This window comes from Vidua chalybeata, chromosome 1 (assembly GCF_026979565.1).
Source record: "Vidua chalybeata isolate OUT-0048 chromosome 1, bVidCha1 merged haplotype, whole genome shotgun sequence".
In the NCBI taxonomy this organism is placed as follows: Eukaryota; Metazoa; Chordata; class Aves; order Passeriformes; family Viduidae; genus Vidua; species Vidua chalybeata.
The window spans coordinates 19,241,652-19,256,637 of NC_071530.1; the positions used below are offsets into that span (position 1 = coordinate 19,241,652).

Here is a 14,986-nt window from a genome sequence, read left to right on the forward strand (position 1 = left end):
TAGTGCCTTTTCACATGTTTATTGTGAATTTTTGAATTACTGAACAATCTGCATCTTTCCCTCAAAAATAATTAAAAAAGCAAGCTATTTAATTTTTTGTTTGGTTTGGTTTTGTTTTGCTTCTGGGAAGGAGTGATGAGTACTAATGCCACAAGTGAAGGCTTTGGGTATTTTATTTTATTATATTTTTTATTTTATATTTTTAAAAAATAAATGTATTTTCATTACAACCTGATTCAGACCTTGAAAGTTAATAAAATGATGAATGACACAGTGATATGTGGTACTAAAACATTATGCAGTGGCCAAATTGAACAGAAAATATATAGAAAAACTTAAAGAGAAATTAGAAACATTTGAAGCAGAAGTAACAATGGATTTTGCCAAAATCCCTGCAGGTGTCAATACTCCAGTGCTGGGTATTCTACTGAGAGCAAGGAACTTTCATAATCTTCTCTAAAACAAATAAGAAAGTAGTAGGGTCCAGTCTAACAGAAGCAGCAGCCAACAGCTTGGATACATGTTTTAGAAACAAGGCTTAGAAGCAAGAGCTTCTGTAAGATCAAAAGAGTTAGTATAGTCAGCTCTTCAAACTGAAGGGCAGCCTGTGTGAAACAATCATTCAGTCAGAAATGCAGTCAAAGTAGAAGGCAATCCACAACCCAGGAACACTCTTATTCTCCTGAAAAACTACAGTGTCATTATACCTGTATTTACAAAAACATATATTAGTTATTAAAGCGTGGAAAAAGAATTTGGTAATGTGTGTACTGAGTGCCATATTACAGGTGAAATCCTTTGCATGAGATGTCAAGATAAAATGAGCTTTTACCATATGCTATTTGATTAGGAAACATTCCCTTTTGACAGAAAGCTTGTAATAAATATTAAAATAACTTATGGAATATTACAGCAAAACATAGCTAGCAGAGAGCTGCTGTTCTGGATTTCTCACCTGAATGGCAAGATATGACATAACAGCTGACATGTTAAATAGTTGAGCAGAGAGCTAGGAACCTGCAAGTGATTGCTAATGGTTGGCAAGGGTTTTACAGCATTGCCTTCATAGAATGGTTTTTACCTAGAATAATTCTAAACCATCTGTTAGCTCTACCACAGAAAATGTGATCTTTTGTGTTGTACAAGTCACCAGTTTATGAATAAACTTCCAGCACAACCACTGAGGCCATTAATGCCTGTATTTTGGATTATATACTTCAACATTAAGGAGAAGGGTATTTAGAATTTATGCTGAATTCTATGTATCATTGGGACCTGTAATCTAGACAGTATTTTTCATCCAATTTCTCAAATTTTATTCTTTTCAATTGTGAGGTCATATCAGAATCTTATTCTTTAAAAAAGGATAAAATCACAGCCTCTAAACTTATTCGGAAGGAGGTGGTAAGCATGTTGCAACTACTGCCCCACTTCAAAACAGAGTCAAAGTTAAGAGCCAGAGTATGTTGCAAAATAATAATTAGGAATACAATAATAGTATTTATATAGAGTTTTCATTGCCAGTTTCCTAAGTAGTAATTAATTAGACCACAGGCTAAATTGCATGAGAATCAGGAGTTTCAATTTTTGTAAACTGACCACCTCAAAATGCAAAAATAATTTCCATGTCTGTATTTTTGATAACAATAAAGGAGGCAAAGAAATGCCAAGCATGCATAATACAGGCAGAATACCCTTTCACATTATGAGATTAAAAAAAAAAAGTGTGTTTTTTTGTGTTTTTTTGTGGTTTTTTTGGTTATTGTTTGTTTGGATTTATTTTTGTTTTGTTTTGGTTTTTTTTTTAACTTTTTTTTTTTTTTTTAGTTTTCAGGAAACAGTAGCAAGGTTTGAATTCTTGTTACTGAAAACAAAGTATTTTCTTTAATGTCTAGCAGGGACATCAATTTTATTTAAGTGCTAGCACTTAATAATTTTCATTTAATTCTGTCTCCTTCATAGAATAGAAATTCATTCTACAACAAGCCTCTTTTAGAATTATTTTCCAAACTCACATATTGGACAATTTTGAGCAAATATTTTAACTTTAATAATGGTTTCTGGATGACTATATAAATAGAGAGTCATTACTATTCAAATGAACAAAGAGAACATTCTCTAATGATATTAAGAAAAATATCCTAAACAATTAACAAGATGTATGGATCCGGTGCCTAATTTGCTCTGTATTAATCATGGATAAAAAAAGAAACCAAATATTACACTAAGGAACATTAGCTCTAAGCATTAATGGGAAAAGACTATATAGAATAGTTATTTTGTTTAATAAGAAGTGAAACTCTTGAGAATTGAACCTCGGTGAAATTTAGAACATAAGAAATGAGTATTCACTACAAATACATAAAAAGTATGCCTTTGCCAAAATTCTTCTTTATTCCTGTGTTCTGCTGGCTTGTTTGCACTGTAATGCATTTCATATGTAGTGGAGGTACACCAGTAAAATTTTCATGCCAGCTGACATTTCCTGACATAGCGACCATTTGCCAGAATACTAAGAGTTGGTGTAAGCAAAGTGATATTTAAAATGGAAGGTGTGTGCACCGTAAACTAAGTAAATTGTTAAAGAAATAAATCTTTTACTTGCTATAGGACCTTGTTATATTTCAAATTGTTTTCACATTTTGAAAACTTAACCATACAGCTCCTTCTCCTAAAAATTAACTCTTCTGAAAGATATTCTGACATCTCTACATTTGTCTTTTCTGATGGTTCTGCTCCTTTTCTAACTTAAAAAAAAAAATTGGATAAAAATTGCAAATTTCAGGTTGCTTTCTATTGAGGAAATCAACAGAATGCAGAAGATTGGGCAGAGCAACTCCTTTGGTATTCAGCAAACCTCCGCTGGGATCCTGTCTTCCTTGGTGGTCAAGACCAGATTTATGAGGCAGCAAACCTAATTTGGGAGTAGGAAGAAAGTGAAAAAAGGGACTCTCAAACTGTTTGAAGAAATAAGAAATAAAAGGTAAATTTACCTAAAGTGCATTAGACATAAAACACCCTAGTTGTATCTGCTTTAAATGTATAATCACAGTTATTTTAAAATTAGACTCTTCTAGATAAATGCCTGGTGTCACCAATACAGAGCCCTTGTGAGATGTTTGAAGAAGCTGTCGGCAACCTGTTTGCTGTATTTCTTACATGGTGCTCCAGCTTGGGGACTTTCAATGACAATGCCATGAAGACCTCTCAGATTTGCCATATATCGCTGTCATTTTTGATGAACTGTGATGCTAAAGTAAAATGGCACCAAAAAGAAAATAGAAATCTTGTGCAACTTTTAGTTATGCTAGTGAGCACTTACACAAGTAATCTTACTGGAGTTAATAGGGCACCTGACAACACGACTCAGCAGCAAGAAAAACGGCTCCAGATGGAAGGACTTCCTCAGAAAGCAATGGATTCAGCACTGGAAAGTAAATAAATTCCTAGCAAGGCTTATAAGAACTAGGACCAAATTTAAAACGATAAGTGACATGTTTGTTCTTTTCAGACAACTTGTGTCTGATCAGTGATTGGCAATCTTATTTAATTTTCCTTATTTATGTGAAAAGCTAAGATAGTGGTGATGGAGTAAAGGCTGCAAATAAAGACTGTAGTTGTCTGGAAAACTCAGCCTCAAACCCATTCCCCAAGTAATTCTGATGGAATTTATTAGTTGTAACTTTCTAAAATATTTAGAAAAATCTTTTGTCAAAAGATTTATAGATCATTAATACATTACTACTACCACATTAAAAAATCTCTTTCCTTAGTTATGTCAATAGCTTTAAAGTTATGTTTGGAAATTCCATTCAGGACAGGAATAACTCATGAGAGGGGATGAGTTCAAAGATTCACCAGTAGCAAAAAGCATGTTATTCCATTTGCAAATTTCAGTTTTCTGTCTCAAGATTAATGAAAAGATCATTAATAACTCCTACCCACAAAAGCAATGTGGTTTTGGAGGAAGCTTCCAGTAGTGTAATGAGAGCAAGCAGCCTGTGCATTGTAGCTCAGAAATTGTTCATCCATGGATTAGATGTTATACTTCCCTGCAATTCTATGAACCATTTGTGGTAAAAGAGTGGCCCATTTACTCCTCTTTTCCTAAATGAATAATGTTTTCAACTACCTGACACTCTGCATCATCATTTTCTTTTGTGCAAAATGTATGCTAGATACTTTCAATTTAGAGCAGCAACTTCTATCACCCATATTAGATCAAATTTGCACAGGGCTAGATAATAACAGTGCATCTCATAACCAGGAATAGAAGTCTCTTGAAAATGTCACCATTTTAATGTCAGATTGCATATATAGTTCTTGACAAATTCATCTTAAAACTAGTATCTGTCTCCACCTCTCTAGGTCCTGAAGGCAGGAAATTTCGTGCAGTCTTCAGAAGCTTTTGCTTTTCTTTAAAAAGTTTTCAACAACAGGAGATAAACAAAGCTTTTAGTGCATACTTTTTTGGTCAGGTACAATTGAGCTCCATTGTCCTAAGCAGAGTAAAACTTACATGAAGTTGGATTCAAAATGCAAATAAATTGCATTTTTCATAGATGAAGACTGTAACCTGCACCTAACATTCAGAAAAAAAAAAACAAAAACAAAAACAAAAAAACAAAGCAGACCTTGCATCAGCATGTCTTTTATAAGAAAAGGAAAGCCATGTACATTGGTATACCAGAAGTTTCTTGTTTCTACAACACTGATCCAGTAAGAACACCTTGCAGCAATCCTTTTCCAAGCTGCAAAGACATCTGTCTTAAGTGAAGGTATGACTGCTTCCAGTAGAAAAACCCAGATCCTGTCTAGCTTGCTAGTGAATGGCAGAGGAGTGTTATCATTTCTGCTTCATTAAAGGTGCATAGCTACAACACAGGCATGAAAAATGAGCCTGAAGTCTCACAAGTGTCTTATAGCAGAGAGAAGAGAAAAGAGATTTCTCCAAGTCTGGACAATTGGTTGCATCATTCATTAGAGTTTCGTACCATAAGGAGGATAACTGAGAGTTGCATTTTGAAGAGCAAGTCACAGTGTGCATATCAAACAGAATAAATAAAACAGAACAAAAATCCCAAACCAAGCAAAACCAAAAAACAAACAAAAAAGAAGACATCATTTTGTCACTAGAGATTTAAGCTTGTCTACTTTCTGATTCTTATTTGCATGAATCAGAGAATTATAGAATACCAGACTGAAAGGGGACCTCAAGGATCATCTGCCCCAACCTTTCTTGGCAAAAACACTGAAATTCAAATAGGCCATAGCTAAATTCAAATAGGCTATAGCTTCCAGAGCTCTAGCAACTCTAGAAAAAAATCACTCAAAGCAACAATGGGAATTCTGAAACACTTGGAGAATGCACAAGAGCCCATTTAAGACAACATACTGGTGCTATGAAGGCAAACCAAATGGCCTCAATCTAAGCAATTTTATCACCAAACAGATGGAAAACCTCAGAGCTAGCAATACAAACCAGTTATTTCTTGTTTCAAATAAATTAACTTTGAAATATGTGAGGTGCCAAAAAACTACAATTGCAGGAAATACGTGACCTTTTAACAATAACCATTGATTCTAGAGTATTTTGAAACGGGTCAAGATTGGGTAAACTAAATGAAAAAATTTGATCCTATCTTTCAAAACCCATGGGGAATTTACTAAAAGCCCAGGAATTTACTGAACATTTAACACTCACAAACATCCAAAAAATCCCAGTTGAAATCCAGGATTAGTACATTTGTGTCATGTTGGTGTTTTTAAAGTCCATTATATAAACATAATTTTAAATATAATGTGTAATTTTCATCAAAATACTGATCTAGTAAGCAGTATAATGAAATGATCTTATATAACTGATCTTTCAAAAATCTTCCCCCCCCCCCTCCAAAAAAGAATGTAGGGAAATTCCTGACATGTATAAAGTAATTTGTCCACTTAAATGACAATTCTCAGACCCAACTTACTTCTTTGTAGCCGAAAATGATACGCCCATCATTGAGAAGGGTGGCCTGAAAAGTGAAACTCCCCAGGTTATAATTATCCTGCAGATGTACATGGTCCCACTGGACAACTAGTGCTGTGCCTGTGAACCCCAGAGTGGGGGTAGAGAGGCAAGAGGAAGAAAAAAAAGTGAGAAATACATTAACTGACTGTAGGAAAAGTACTTCACTGCAGTTACTTGCAACAAGAACAGTAATTTTTCTCTTTCTACCAACTTTCAGCTCCACACCTTGAAATGCCAAAGATATTACAAACACAAGTTGAAACTGAAATTCTCTGAAATGTAGACACCACAGTGCCACACAAGCACTTCAACTACTACTAAAGAAAGAGTGGTCAAATATCTTTGAAATTGCACAAGAAATCAACTAAAGGTAGGATCCAGTAGTTCAGGTGTGCTGCCGTTACCATATCTCTGCAATGGCATTTTTTACACTCTATACCTAAATCCTGATGGCTTTGAAATGTGAAGTGCTAACAGCATTGCCTGCTTAAAAAGTTATTATTTCAAGAATTCAGATTCTTCCATTAACTATGCATTAATTGAATAACATTATTTTTTTTTTTCCTGCATGGTGCAAGCCCTTGCTGAGGTTCTGCAAATTGAGAAATGTTAGGTGTTGGCAATAAATAAATGTAGTTTAAATCAAACTCACTGAGAAGTCACAGATGGGGTAAATACTGAGTCTGGTATGCAGAGATTCAGTTGCAAGAGCCTTGTTAATATTCACAGGAGTTCACTGGCTGAAGATGCACTTACCACACTAAAAATATTTCTCAAACAACTTGCATACCCTGTGAGCATATTTTACAGATGTTAAGACACTTATCACCAAAACTGTGTTTACTGAAAGTAACATTTTCATCTTTACATGCCTTCCTCAAAAACTTCTCTTTTTGTCACTAATGGGAGTTATGTGCTTTTGTTCAGACTTTAATTTCCTTTCTTTGTAGGATGTTCATGATGGGTCAGTACATATTCAGCTCAATACACTTTTGATATGTCCTTGAAAAATCTTTTGTTACAGATCTGTGCTGCAACTGTCAAGAACACATCATGACAGGGCTTGTCATGAAATTATGAGCATGCAAATTTTGGGTCCACAGTGCACCAAGTCTAACACGTTATTGTCCCTTGTATTTTTCTGTATAGTAGATACTCATTAATTGTGCACACAGTGCATTTTTTCCTTTGTGACCACATTCATTAACTACTTTCTGAATATTTATTTAATTGCATTAGATTTTATTTTAAATGTAAATTGGTTTCTAAAGTTATTAGAGCAAAAATAGCTAGACTTTTTTTTAGTCAGTCACTGAGTACTTCAGATCTATGTGCACCTCAGAACCCCAAGCTAAAATGAAAATCAGTTGCCACCTAAACTGTCATTTAATTCCAGAGGCTTTTATGCAGATTTGTGTGTACCTAAGTTCCTTGCAGTTAGCTCCATCAGTGAGACTTTGATGGATCCCCACATTCTGTGCTTTCCCACTACAGATCTACTTTATGGCAGAACACTTATTCATGGGGACAAAGCACACATGAGTAAAAAATAAGGTGCTGAAGATACAATCTGCTCAGTTCGTTATCCTAAAGCCTATGGAGCTCAAAAGATGATGCATCACACATGAAGAAGAATTCAAAATCTCAAAGAACAGTTCAACCTTGTAGTGAAAGCCATGTGATACAGCCTGGAACACCTGGTGTGAAGACTGGAAGTCAGGACGATAATGAGAATTAGCAACATATTTTCCAGAATCCTCAGACTCTTTAAGTAAAGATGACAAATCTCTGGCCAAAAGGTTAAATAATTTAAAACATGAAAATTATATCTTTTTCTGTTTCAAAATTCTTCATGGAAGGAATAGGATTTTCTCATGTAAGCATTTTATTGGATTTTTAACAAACAAACATTGCAATGACTAGATTGTAAGGCAAGATTATGACTAGATGTAAAAGATACAGAATACATTTTGATAACTGATCTAATTAATAAAAAATACTATTGGAAATATAAAATGTTTTTGAACCTGCTAGCAATTTTTGCTTAAATTCACTATAAATAAGCATTCATAAAATAGCATAGGAGTATCCAGGACAATTTAGAAGTCATGGATGTCATGATATTAATTCACAATACTAAACTCTCTAAGTTTTAACTGTCACTGTAGCTGATCACTAAAGGCTTGTGGTAAAGCACCAGATGCCTTTTAACCACATAGGGTATGTTTCTAAAATATTGATTACAACTGACTTCAAGAGAAAAATATCCACACATTCAAGGGCTGTGAAACTCCTCACAGAGTTTCAAGTACAACACTGTAGCTTGCCTTTTCCTCTTTCAATCTTTTTTACAAGGAACTGTTGAGAACTCGTGGTGTAGATGAGTGTATTGGATTCCAATTCTGGGACTCCATGAACACTTAGTCATTGACAGGTTTATTAACCTTATCCCTGCCCTGCTTCTGTGTATTCTTGCTATTGCACTCCACAAATGCTATTTTCATTTTAGGTAGTGGACAGATGGTATCCACTATAAATACTTTGAAGTAACACTTTGAATTTACGCTGTTATATAAGACAGATTTTCCCTTTTAAAACTGATAAAATGCATTGCTAGTTTGAGTTTATGTACTTCAACACCCAGATGATATCTGTTCAATTAAGAAAAGGCATTAATGATTTTTTTACTGTGTTCTAAATTAATAATTGCTTCTGGATGTCAAGTCACATGCTCTATACAGCCTCTAGATTAAAAACAAAAAGCAAAACAAAATTTAAAAATCCTCAAAACTTCCTTCTGAAATAGTTATTTAGAAAAATAGGAAGAGCCAAGGGATACAGACAAGGACTGCTACATACCATTATCAAAGTATCTGACTGTTGAATTTCTTGACACACTGGGGTCAAAATTTGCCATTAAGGGTGCAATATATTGAGTAGCTGTGAGCATTCGATGTACAACTTCTCCAGTATATATGAAACCTACAATAAAAAAAAATTGAGACAATTTCAGTAAATTCTGAAAAGATTTTAATAGAATGGCAGGTTGAATTAGGCATTGCCAGAGCATTAAAGGGTTATCTGAGAGAAATTAATCCCAGCACAAATTTTACAGTGAATTAAATAAGAGCTAAAATTTCAGAAAAACATCTGTGATGGCTGCCAGAAAAACAAGATCCAAAATGAATAATGGAACAAATAGTTCAAGAAGATTTTTTACTGAAATAAAAACTGAAAACTCAAGGAAGAATAACTCCAGTTAAGGGCAAAATGCAAGTATGTGGCACTATGAAAATAAGCCATTTACCACCAGGCATATTCCATAGTGCTTTCTTTCATACTTTCCAAAAATCTGCAGTTTGTTTTGCTTATGCAATTTGTGACCTCTTTCAAAGTTAGTCTAACCCTTTTTCATATTTCTAGAGACACAGAGTAAAGGACTATTTCAGACTAGATGTGACAATCTTTTTTTAAAAAAAAAGTCAGAAGAAAAGTGGAACAGATAGGACTTTTTCAGGTTTATAATGCAAGTAACATTTCTACAACATTCTCTGCTGTGTCAGGTCTCACTAGTCTGTCCTATTTATCCTTGAATTGACCGTACTCTCAGATCAATAGTGGGTTTCTTTCATCTGAAGTGCTCATCCAAAACCTCTTACTGGTTTGGAATTGGAGTCCTTCCTTTGAAAGAAGACCAGTCATCTATGGTGAATACAGTAATTCTGCAGTTTTCTTCAAAGCAAACATCAGTTGTATTTTAATGACAAGAACCTTCTTCTATTTTAAACAATAATTGGTCTACAAATAAACCTGTGTTGTTAAGGTTTGCCAACTCCACTTCAACTGGTTAATGGAACTAATTATTTTAAGTGCCCCAGATGAAAACTTGGCTTAAAAACTCCCATTGCCCTAGAATGAGTCTTTTTGTTACCCCTTGCCTTTAAGTTAATTTGAGCTACAGGCAGATCTTCGATAATGATGTTTGCATATTACCTCTCCTCCTAGTGTTCACCAGATGGTGTCTTATGATATTTTTTTTTCTACTTCCATTGATTCAATGAAGTATTTTCCAACAGCAAACATCTCAACAACAAGAATAACATTAGAGCTGAAAATTTTCTAACATGAAAAATGTTGTTAGAAAGACATATTGAAGAAATATAATTCTTTACTGGAAAATTACAGTATTATTTTCATCACTAATTATGCTGGTTTATGTTTCCTTTTCCATTTTCAATCATATTGAAAGTCTCTCTTCTTCTACAAGGCCTTTCACTGCCAAGAGCGAGAGTTCCTTTCTTCTTACATTTAGTATCGTGGCAATACAACATGTGATGAAGAAGCCTATAATTCTAACTCTAAAACACAATTGTGAAATTCTAGAACCGAATACAAACCTGATCAAAACTACTGTTAATGTATAGTATTAAAAACTATTTGTGTGCAACCTCACTTTCTTAACAGTATCTCCATCTTAACCAGTGTGAGATGAGAAGGTTCATCAACAGATTTGTTCAATATGATATAGGAAATCTCTGAGTGCATGAAAAAATGAATTTCTGGAGTGCTTTAGGCATCCTTCTACTCCTGTACTCTCCTGAAATACACAGTTAAATGCTTGACAACTGCTCATGGAACTAGTTCTAGAAGTCATAAGATGCTATAAACAAACAAGGTGGTTCTCTGGAGTAATTCTCCTGCATGGCTGCTTATAGATATCATCCTGTTCTGTGAAGTCAGCTCTTGTGGTGGTGATAGGGGACCTAATAAAAAGTCAAGTGTTGGGAAAATACAACAAAAGATTCAGTTGAAAAGATTTGGCACCTGACAAAGCGGTGACCTAGGAACTGAGATGTTTTTTATTAATTTAAAACATATCTGTGTATTCAAAAGATACAGTATTTTAATGTCTGGGCACTCACTAACAATTAAATTAATTCTGAGGATTAAACTAAAACTTTTTTACTTTTTTTTTTTTTTTTTTTTTTTTTTTTTTTTTAGGGCGCAAAGGGGGATACTGGGGGCAGATTCCACTTTTCTCTTTTGGAAATTGATAGGGAGAGAGAAACAACACCAGCTTAGAAAGATAATCTGCCCACACATATATAAATCATTTATAAATGTGAACTTTCAGAATATATAAGTGTAGCTGATTTTATGCTATTACTTATTTTAGGATAGCCAACTACCTTGCCAAAATATAGTTCCTGAAAGGCATTTTCACTATTTCCTGCTTATTAGCGTTTGCTTCTAAAATATCATTCCCTTGATAAATAATCCCTTATGCTTATTTAGGCATTTTTAGTAAGTATTATTACACATAATTCTATTTCATACTATGTGCTCCTTATTGTCCCTGTGGACATTTGCACACATATTTTAACACAGTTGTGGGTAAGTCTACAACTTTGAAACCATTCCTCAAAAATATTTTGAAGACAATACAAACAAAACCTTCGAATCCATATTCTTACATTATAATTAGCCTTAAAAGTTCAGTACTTATTCATCCCTTGCACAATCATCCTACACTTACACAGTTTCCCTTTCATGTTTTCATCCCATTTACAGTATAAATGTCACCCTTATAACTAATAATGAGGCAGATACAATAAGAAAAGAAAGGACTCAATTGTGCTGGAACACTTAACTAAGTAAATCAGCCCAAGTAATTAGTAACCACAAAACGTATTTCGAAGTATTTGCCGGATGCAGCTCTACTATAGACAAAAATGGAAAGCAGGAGGTGGAAGATAGCTGGGAAGCAGGCAGGCCTTGCATGAAGATCACTCTAATGAGAACTCCAGTCATGCATTGGAACAACTTGAAAAGGAACACAGTCATTTCAAATCATCCCAGAGATTTACAAGATGAAGCCACCGTTGACTGTGGACATTTTATCATTGCAACTATGAATTAAAAAGAACAGCAAAAGTAAAATTAGCTTACTCTGGAATGGAATTCCACAGAAAATTGGCTTATGCTATCTGTGACCTAATTTTCTGACAATGCTTAATGCCCGAGGTTGATTCATTTAGTCAAGGAAGAATTTTTCAGACCTGCAATTTCCTGAACCACTTAATCTCTCCTTTGTGGGAGGCACTGGTAGAGCTCTTTTCCAAAATTCTCCACAAGCACTATACCTAGAAGCATAATATGTTTCTAAATACTGGAATGAAGACAAATAGGGAAAAGTGCTCAGCATTTTGCAAGTTTAATATGCACATATAAATTTAGCTAAAACTAAGGCTGAACTAATACTAAAACCACTTGTAAATCAAGAAGAGTATACTTCTAGTTCTCACAGTGCACAAATTTACACTCACACAAACAGGGAAAAAATATATATATTACCACTTAAGCATGAAAGCACAGTCCCACTTGATGTAAGACCCTGACTTGATTTAAAAATGCATTTTACGCCTGAATTTGCCCATTCCAAAATATGCTTATCTGTTGCATGCTAACATATCAAGTTTACAAAGAAAATTTAATGTACAAGGTTACAACACACTGCACATCAGATTTCTGTGATTTTCTTTTTTATATTCTTAGCTATGCACAAACTCAGTATCACTTAGAAAGTTTTTTTCTGTTTGCCAACAGAATGACAAAACATAGTTTCAAGGCAGCACAGGCAATGAGTCCTTTGAAATGTGTCTAAAGACATGGTAGGACATGGGATATGCAGACAACAGCAACAAAAAAAGAATGATCTAGGTTGATAACCATCTTCTAAGCTGCCTAATAACAAACTTGTAAGATAAAACCTTGTCTCTCTCTGTGGTGGGTTGACTTTTGCCATCTGCCCCCTATCCACCCAGCTGCTCTCTCACAGCCCTTCCTCAACAGGATAAGGGGACTAAATAAAATGAAAAAATGCGTGTGTCCAGACATAAACAAGAGAACACTTGCAAATTCCTGTCATGGGCAAGAAAGAACTGATTTGGGGAAAGCTAATTTAAGTTGCTGCCAGAAAAAATAGGTTTGCATAGTGAGAAAGACAGATTAAAACACCTTCCCTCCACCCCTCCCTTTTTCCCAGGCTTAGTTAGTGTCACTCCTTTATTCCCAACTCCTCTACCTCCTCCTCCCCACTGAGCAGTGCAGGGGGATGGGGAACGTGACTTGTGGTTAGTTCATAACACTTCATCTGTGTCAGTCCTTTTTTCTCTCATTTTTTTCCTAATCCACCATAGATCTTTCCCATGGTCTGCAGTCCTTTAGGATGAACCTGCTCCATTGTGAGAACTCCACAGCCCATGGTTCCTCCAGGACATTTCCACCTCTCCTCTGCAGGCTGCAGTGTGTATCTGCTTCAGTGTGGCTCTTCCATGGCCTGTGAGGAAATACCTGCTCCAGCCTGGTCTCCTTTACAGATGCTTTGCTGCTTCCTCCCTCTTCTCTCCTTGGTGTTCACAGTGTTTTTTCTCATGCTTTTTGCCTCACTCCTGACACTGAAGTGCAACATTTTTTACCTTTCTTAAATAAGCTCCCCTATAGGTGCCACCAGGGCTCAGTGTCCCCTGCAGTGGGTCTGTCTCTGCCTGGTAAGGGCCAGCCCCCCACCTCCTTCCATAAAGGCAGTCACTCTGCTACCTAAACATTATCACAATCCCTAGTACAACTTAAACTTAACTTCGTATTTGATTTTTTAGTATACATCATATTTTATTTTGTATATCAGCTATTTTACCTAATATGCAAACCCAGTATTATTTACCTGAATTACTGGAATTTCTTGTTTCTTGTTAAGAGTTTTTAAAATTTATTTATTTTAGTTTAGTTATTTTATAGTAGAAGAGGTGGAAAGTTGCAGCTGAAACAGCACTTAATGTACCAGTCTTATCCTCAGTAATTGTTAGCTCTTGCCCAAGTCAGGTTACTCACTATATAATATCTTTTCTCTCCTAAAAAGAAAAAAATATTCTGGCCAAAAGAAAATGAGAGAGAAAACAAACCATTGTGTCTGCTGGTGCTAAATAACAGCAGTGAAATAAGTTGATGTGAAATTATACCTTCAAATAGCCATGTCATTGCTATCATAAAGAGCACAAAAACTTATAATTGATTGATTGATCCAGAGACTTTCTCTTTCGTTGGGGGGATGTAGGATGTTTTTGCAATTGTTTTGATTAATGCTGCTGAGAATTTTGACTTGCATTTTATTTTCAGGGTGTTTCTTATTTTACAACTCACTGTTTGACATACCACATTTTTATCTTACATTCCTTCTCTTCAGCAGTAACAGTAAAAACCTGATGAACCTATTCTTGTTTCTGGAAATAAACTACACGAGAGACATTTACATCCAATGGAAAGATGGCAAGATATGGGGAAATAAAACATCAGGAGTAGTGTTGCTCATGTGTTTGGTGAAACTGAAAAGTATTGCATAGGCGTATAAAGCATAGGCCACAAAACTTTGCACTGTATCTTTTTAAACTATGCTGAAATGTTCTTTGCCTGTGCTCTTCCTGATATTTCTCCACCAACTATTTCTTTATGAAGCAAATTCAAGGATGTCTTTCGCTATTAAGCCCCTAAGATGCATTGGAATGTTGCATTCTAGAAACAGATAATGCGGTTTACTTTCACGCCTTGTCCTATATAGCCATATTAATTTTTCTTTGATATTTCAGTGAAGTAAGCTTTAAGTAATGTCATTTATCCCCAGATGGCTAATTTATTGTTATGACTGTAGAAGAATTTTATCATCACTGTAATTGCATGAAGATTACAGTGTAATTAAACAAAAGGATAACAGCAACTCCAGATCCCTCAGACAATCCATGAAAGTTAAATACCTTAATGAGCTTTCAAGATCAGTGTAAAATGAACCAATCTCTCATGCAATTTTATGATTTTTTTTCTAGCCTTCTGGGAAAAATGAATTTGAGAGAGATTATACATATTGTTTTGCTTTTCTTTTGCTTGACTAGATTGAATGTCTAACCCATTTCTTCTGGCCTG

At 34.9% G+C, this 14,986-nt stretch overlaps 1 protein-coding gene across 2 annotated transcripts in view; it reads right to left on the reverse strand.

Moving 5' to 3' along the window:
- The window catches only part of PLXDC2 (plexin domain containing 2), a 247,268-nt gene that overhangs the window by 61,124 nt on the left and 171,158 nt on the right, over positions 1-14,986 (reverse strand). For both annotated transcript variants that reach the window (XM_053959107.1, XM_053959096.1), the window contains exons 5-6: positions 8,873-8,995; positions 5,973-6,091 (exon numbers count right to left, since the gene is read on the reverse strand). In XM_053959107.1, the coding sequence (XP_053815082.1) occupies positions 5,973-6,091; positions 8,873-8,995 (242 nt within the window). The remainder of the gene's footprint in view (positions 1-5,972; positions 6,092-8,872; positions 8,996-14,986) is intronic.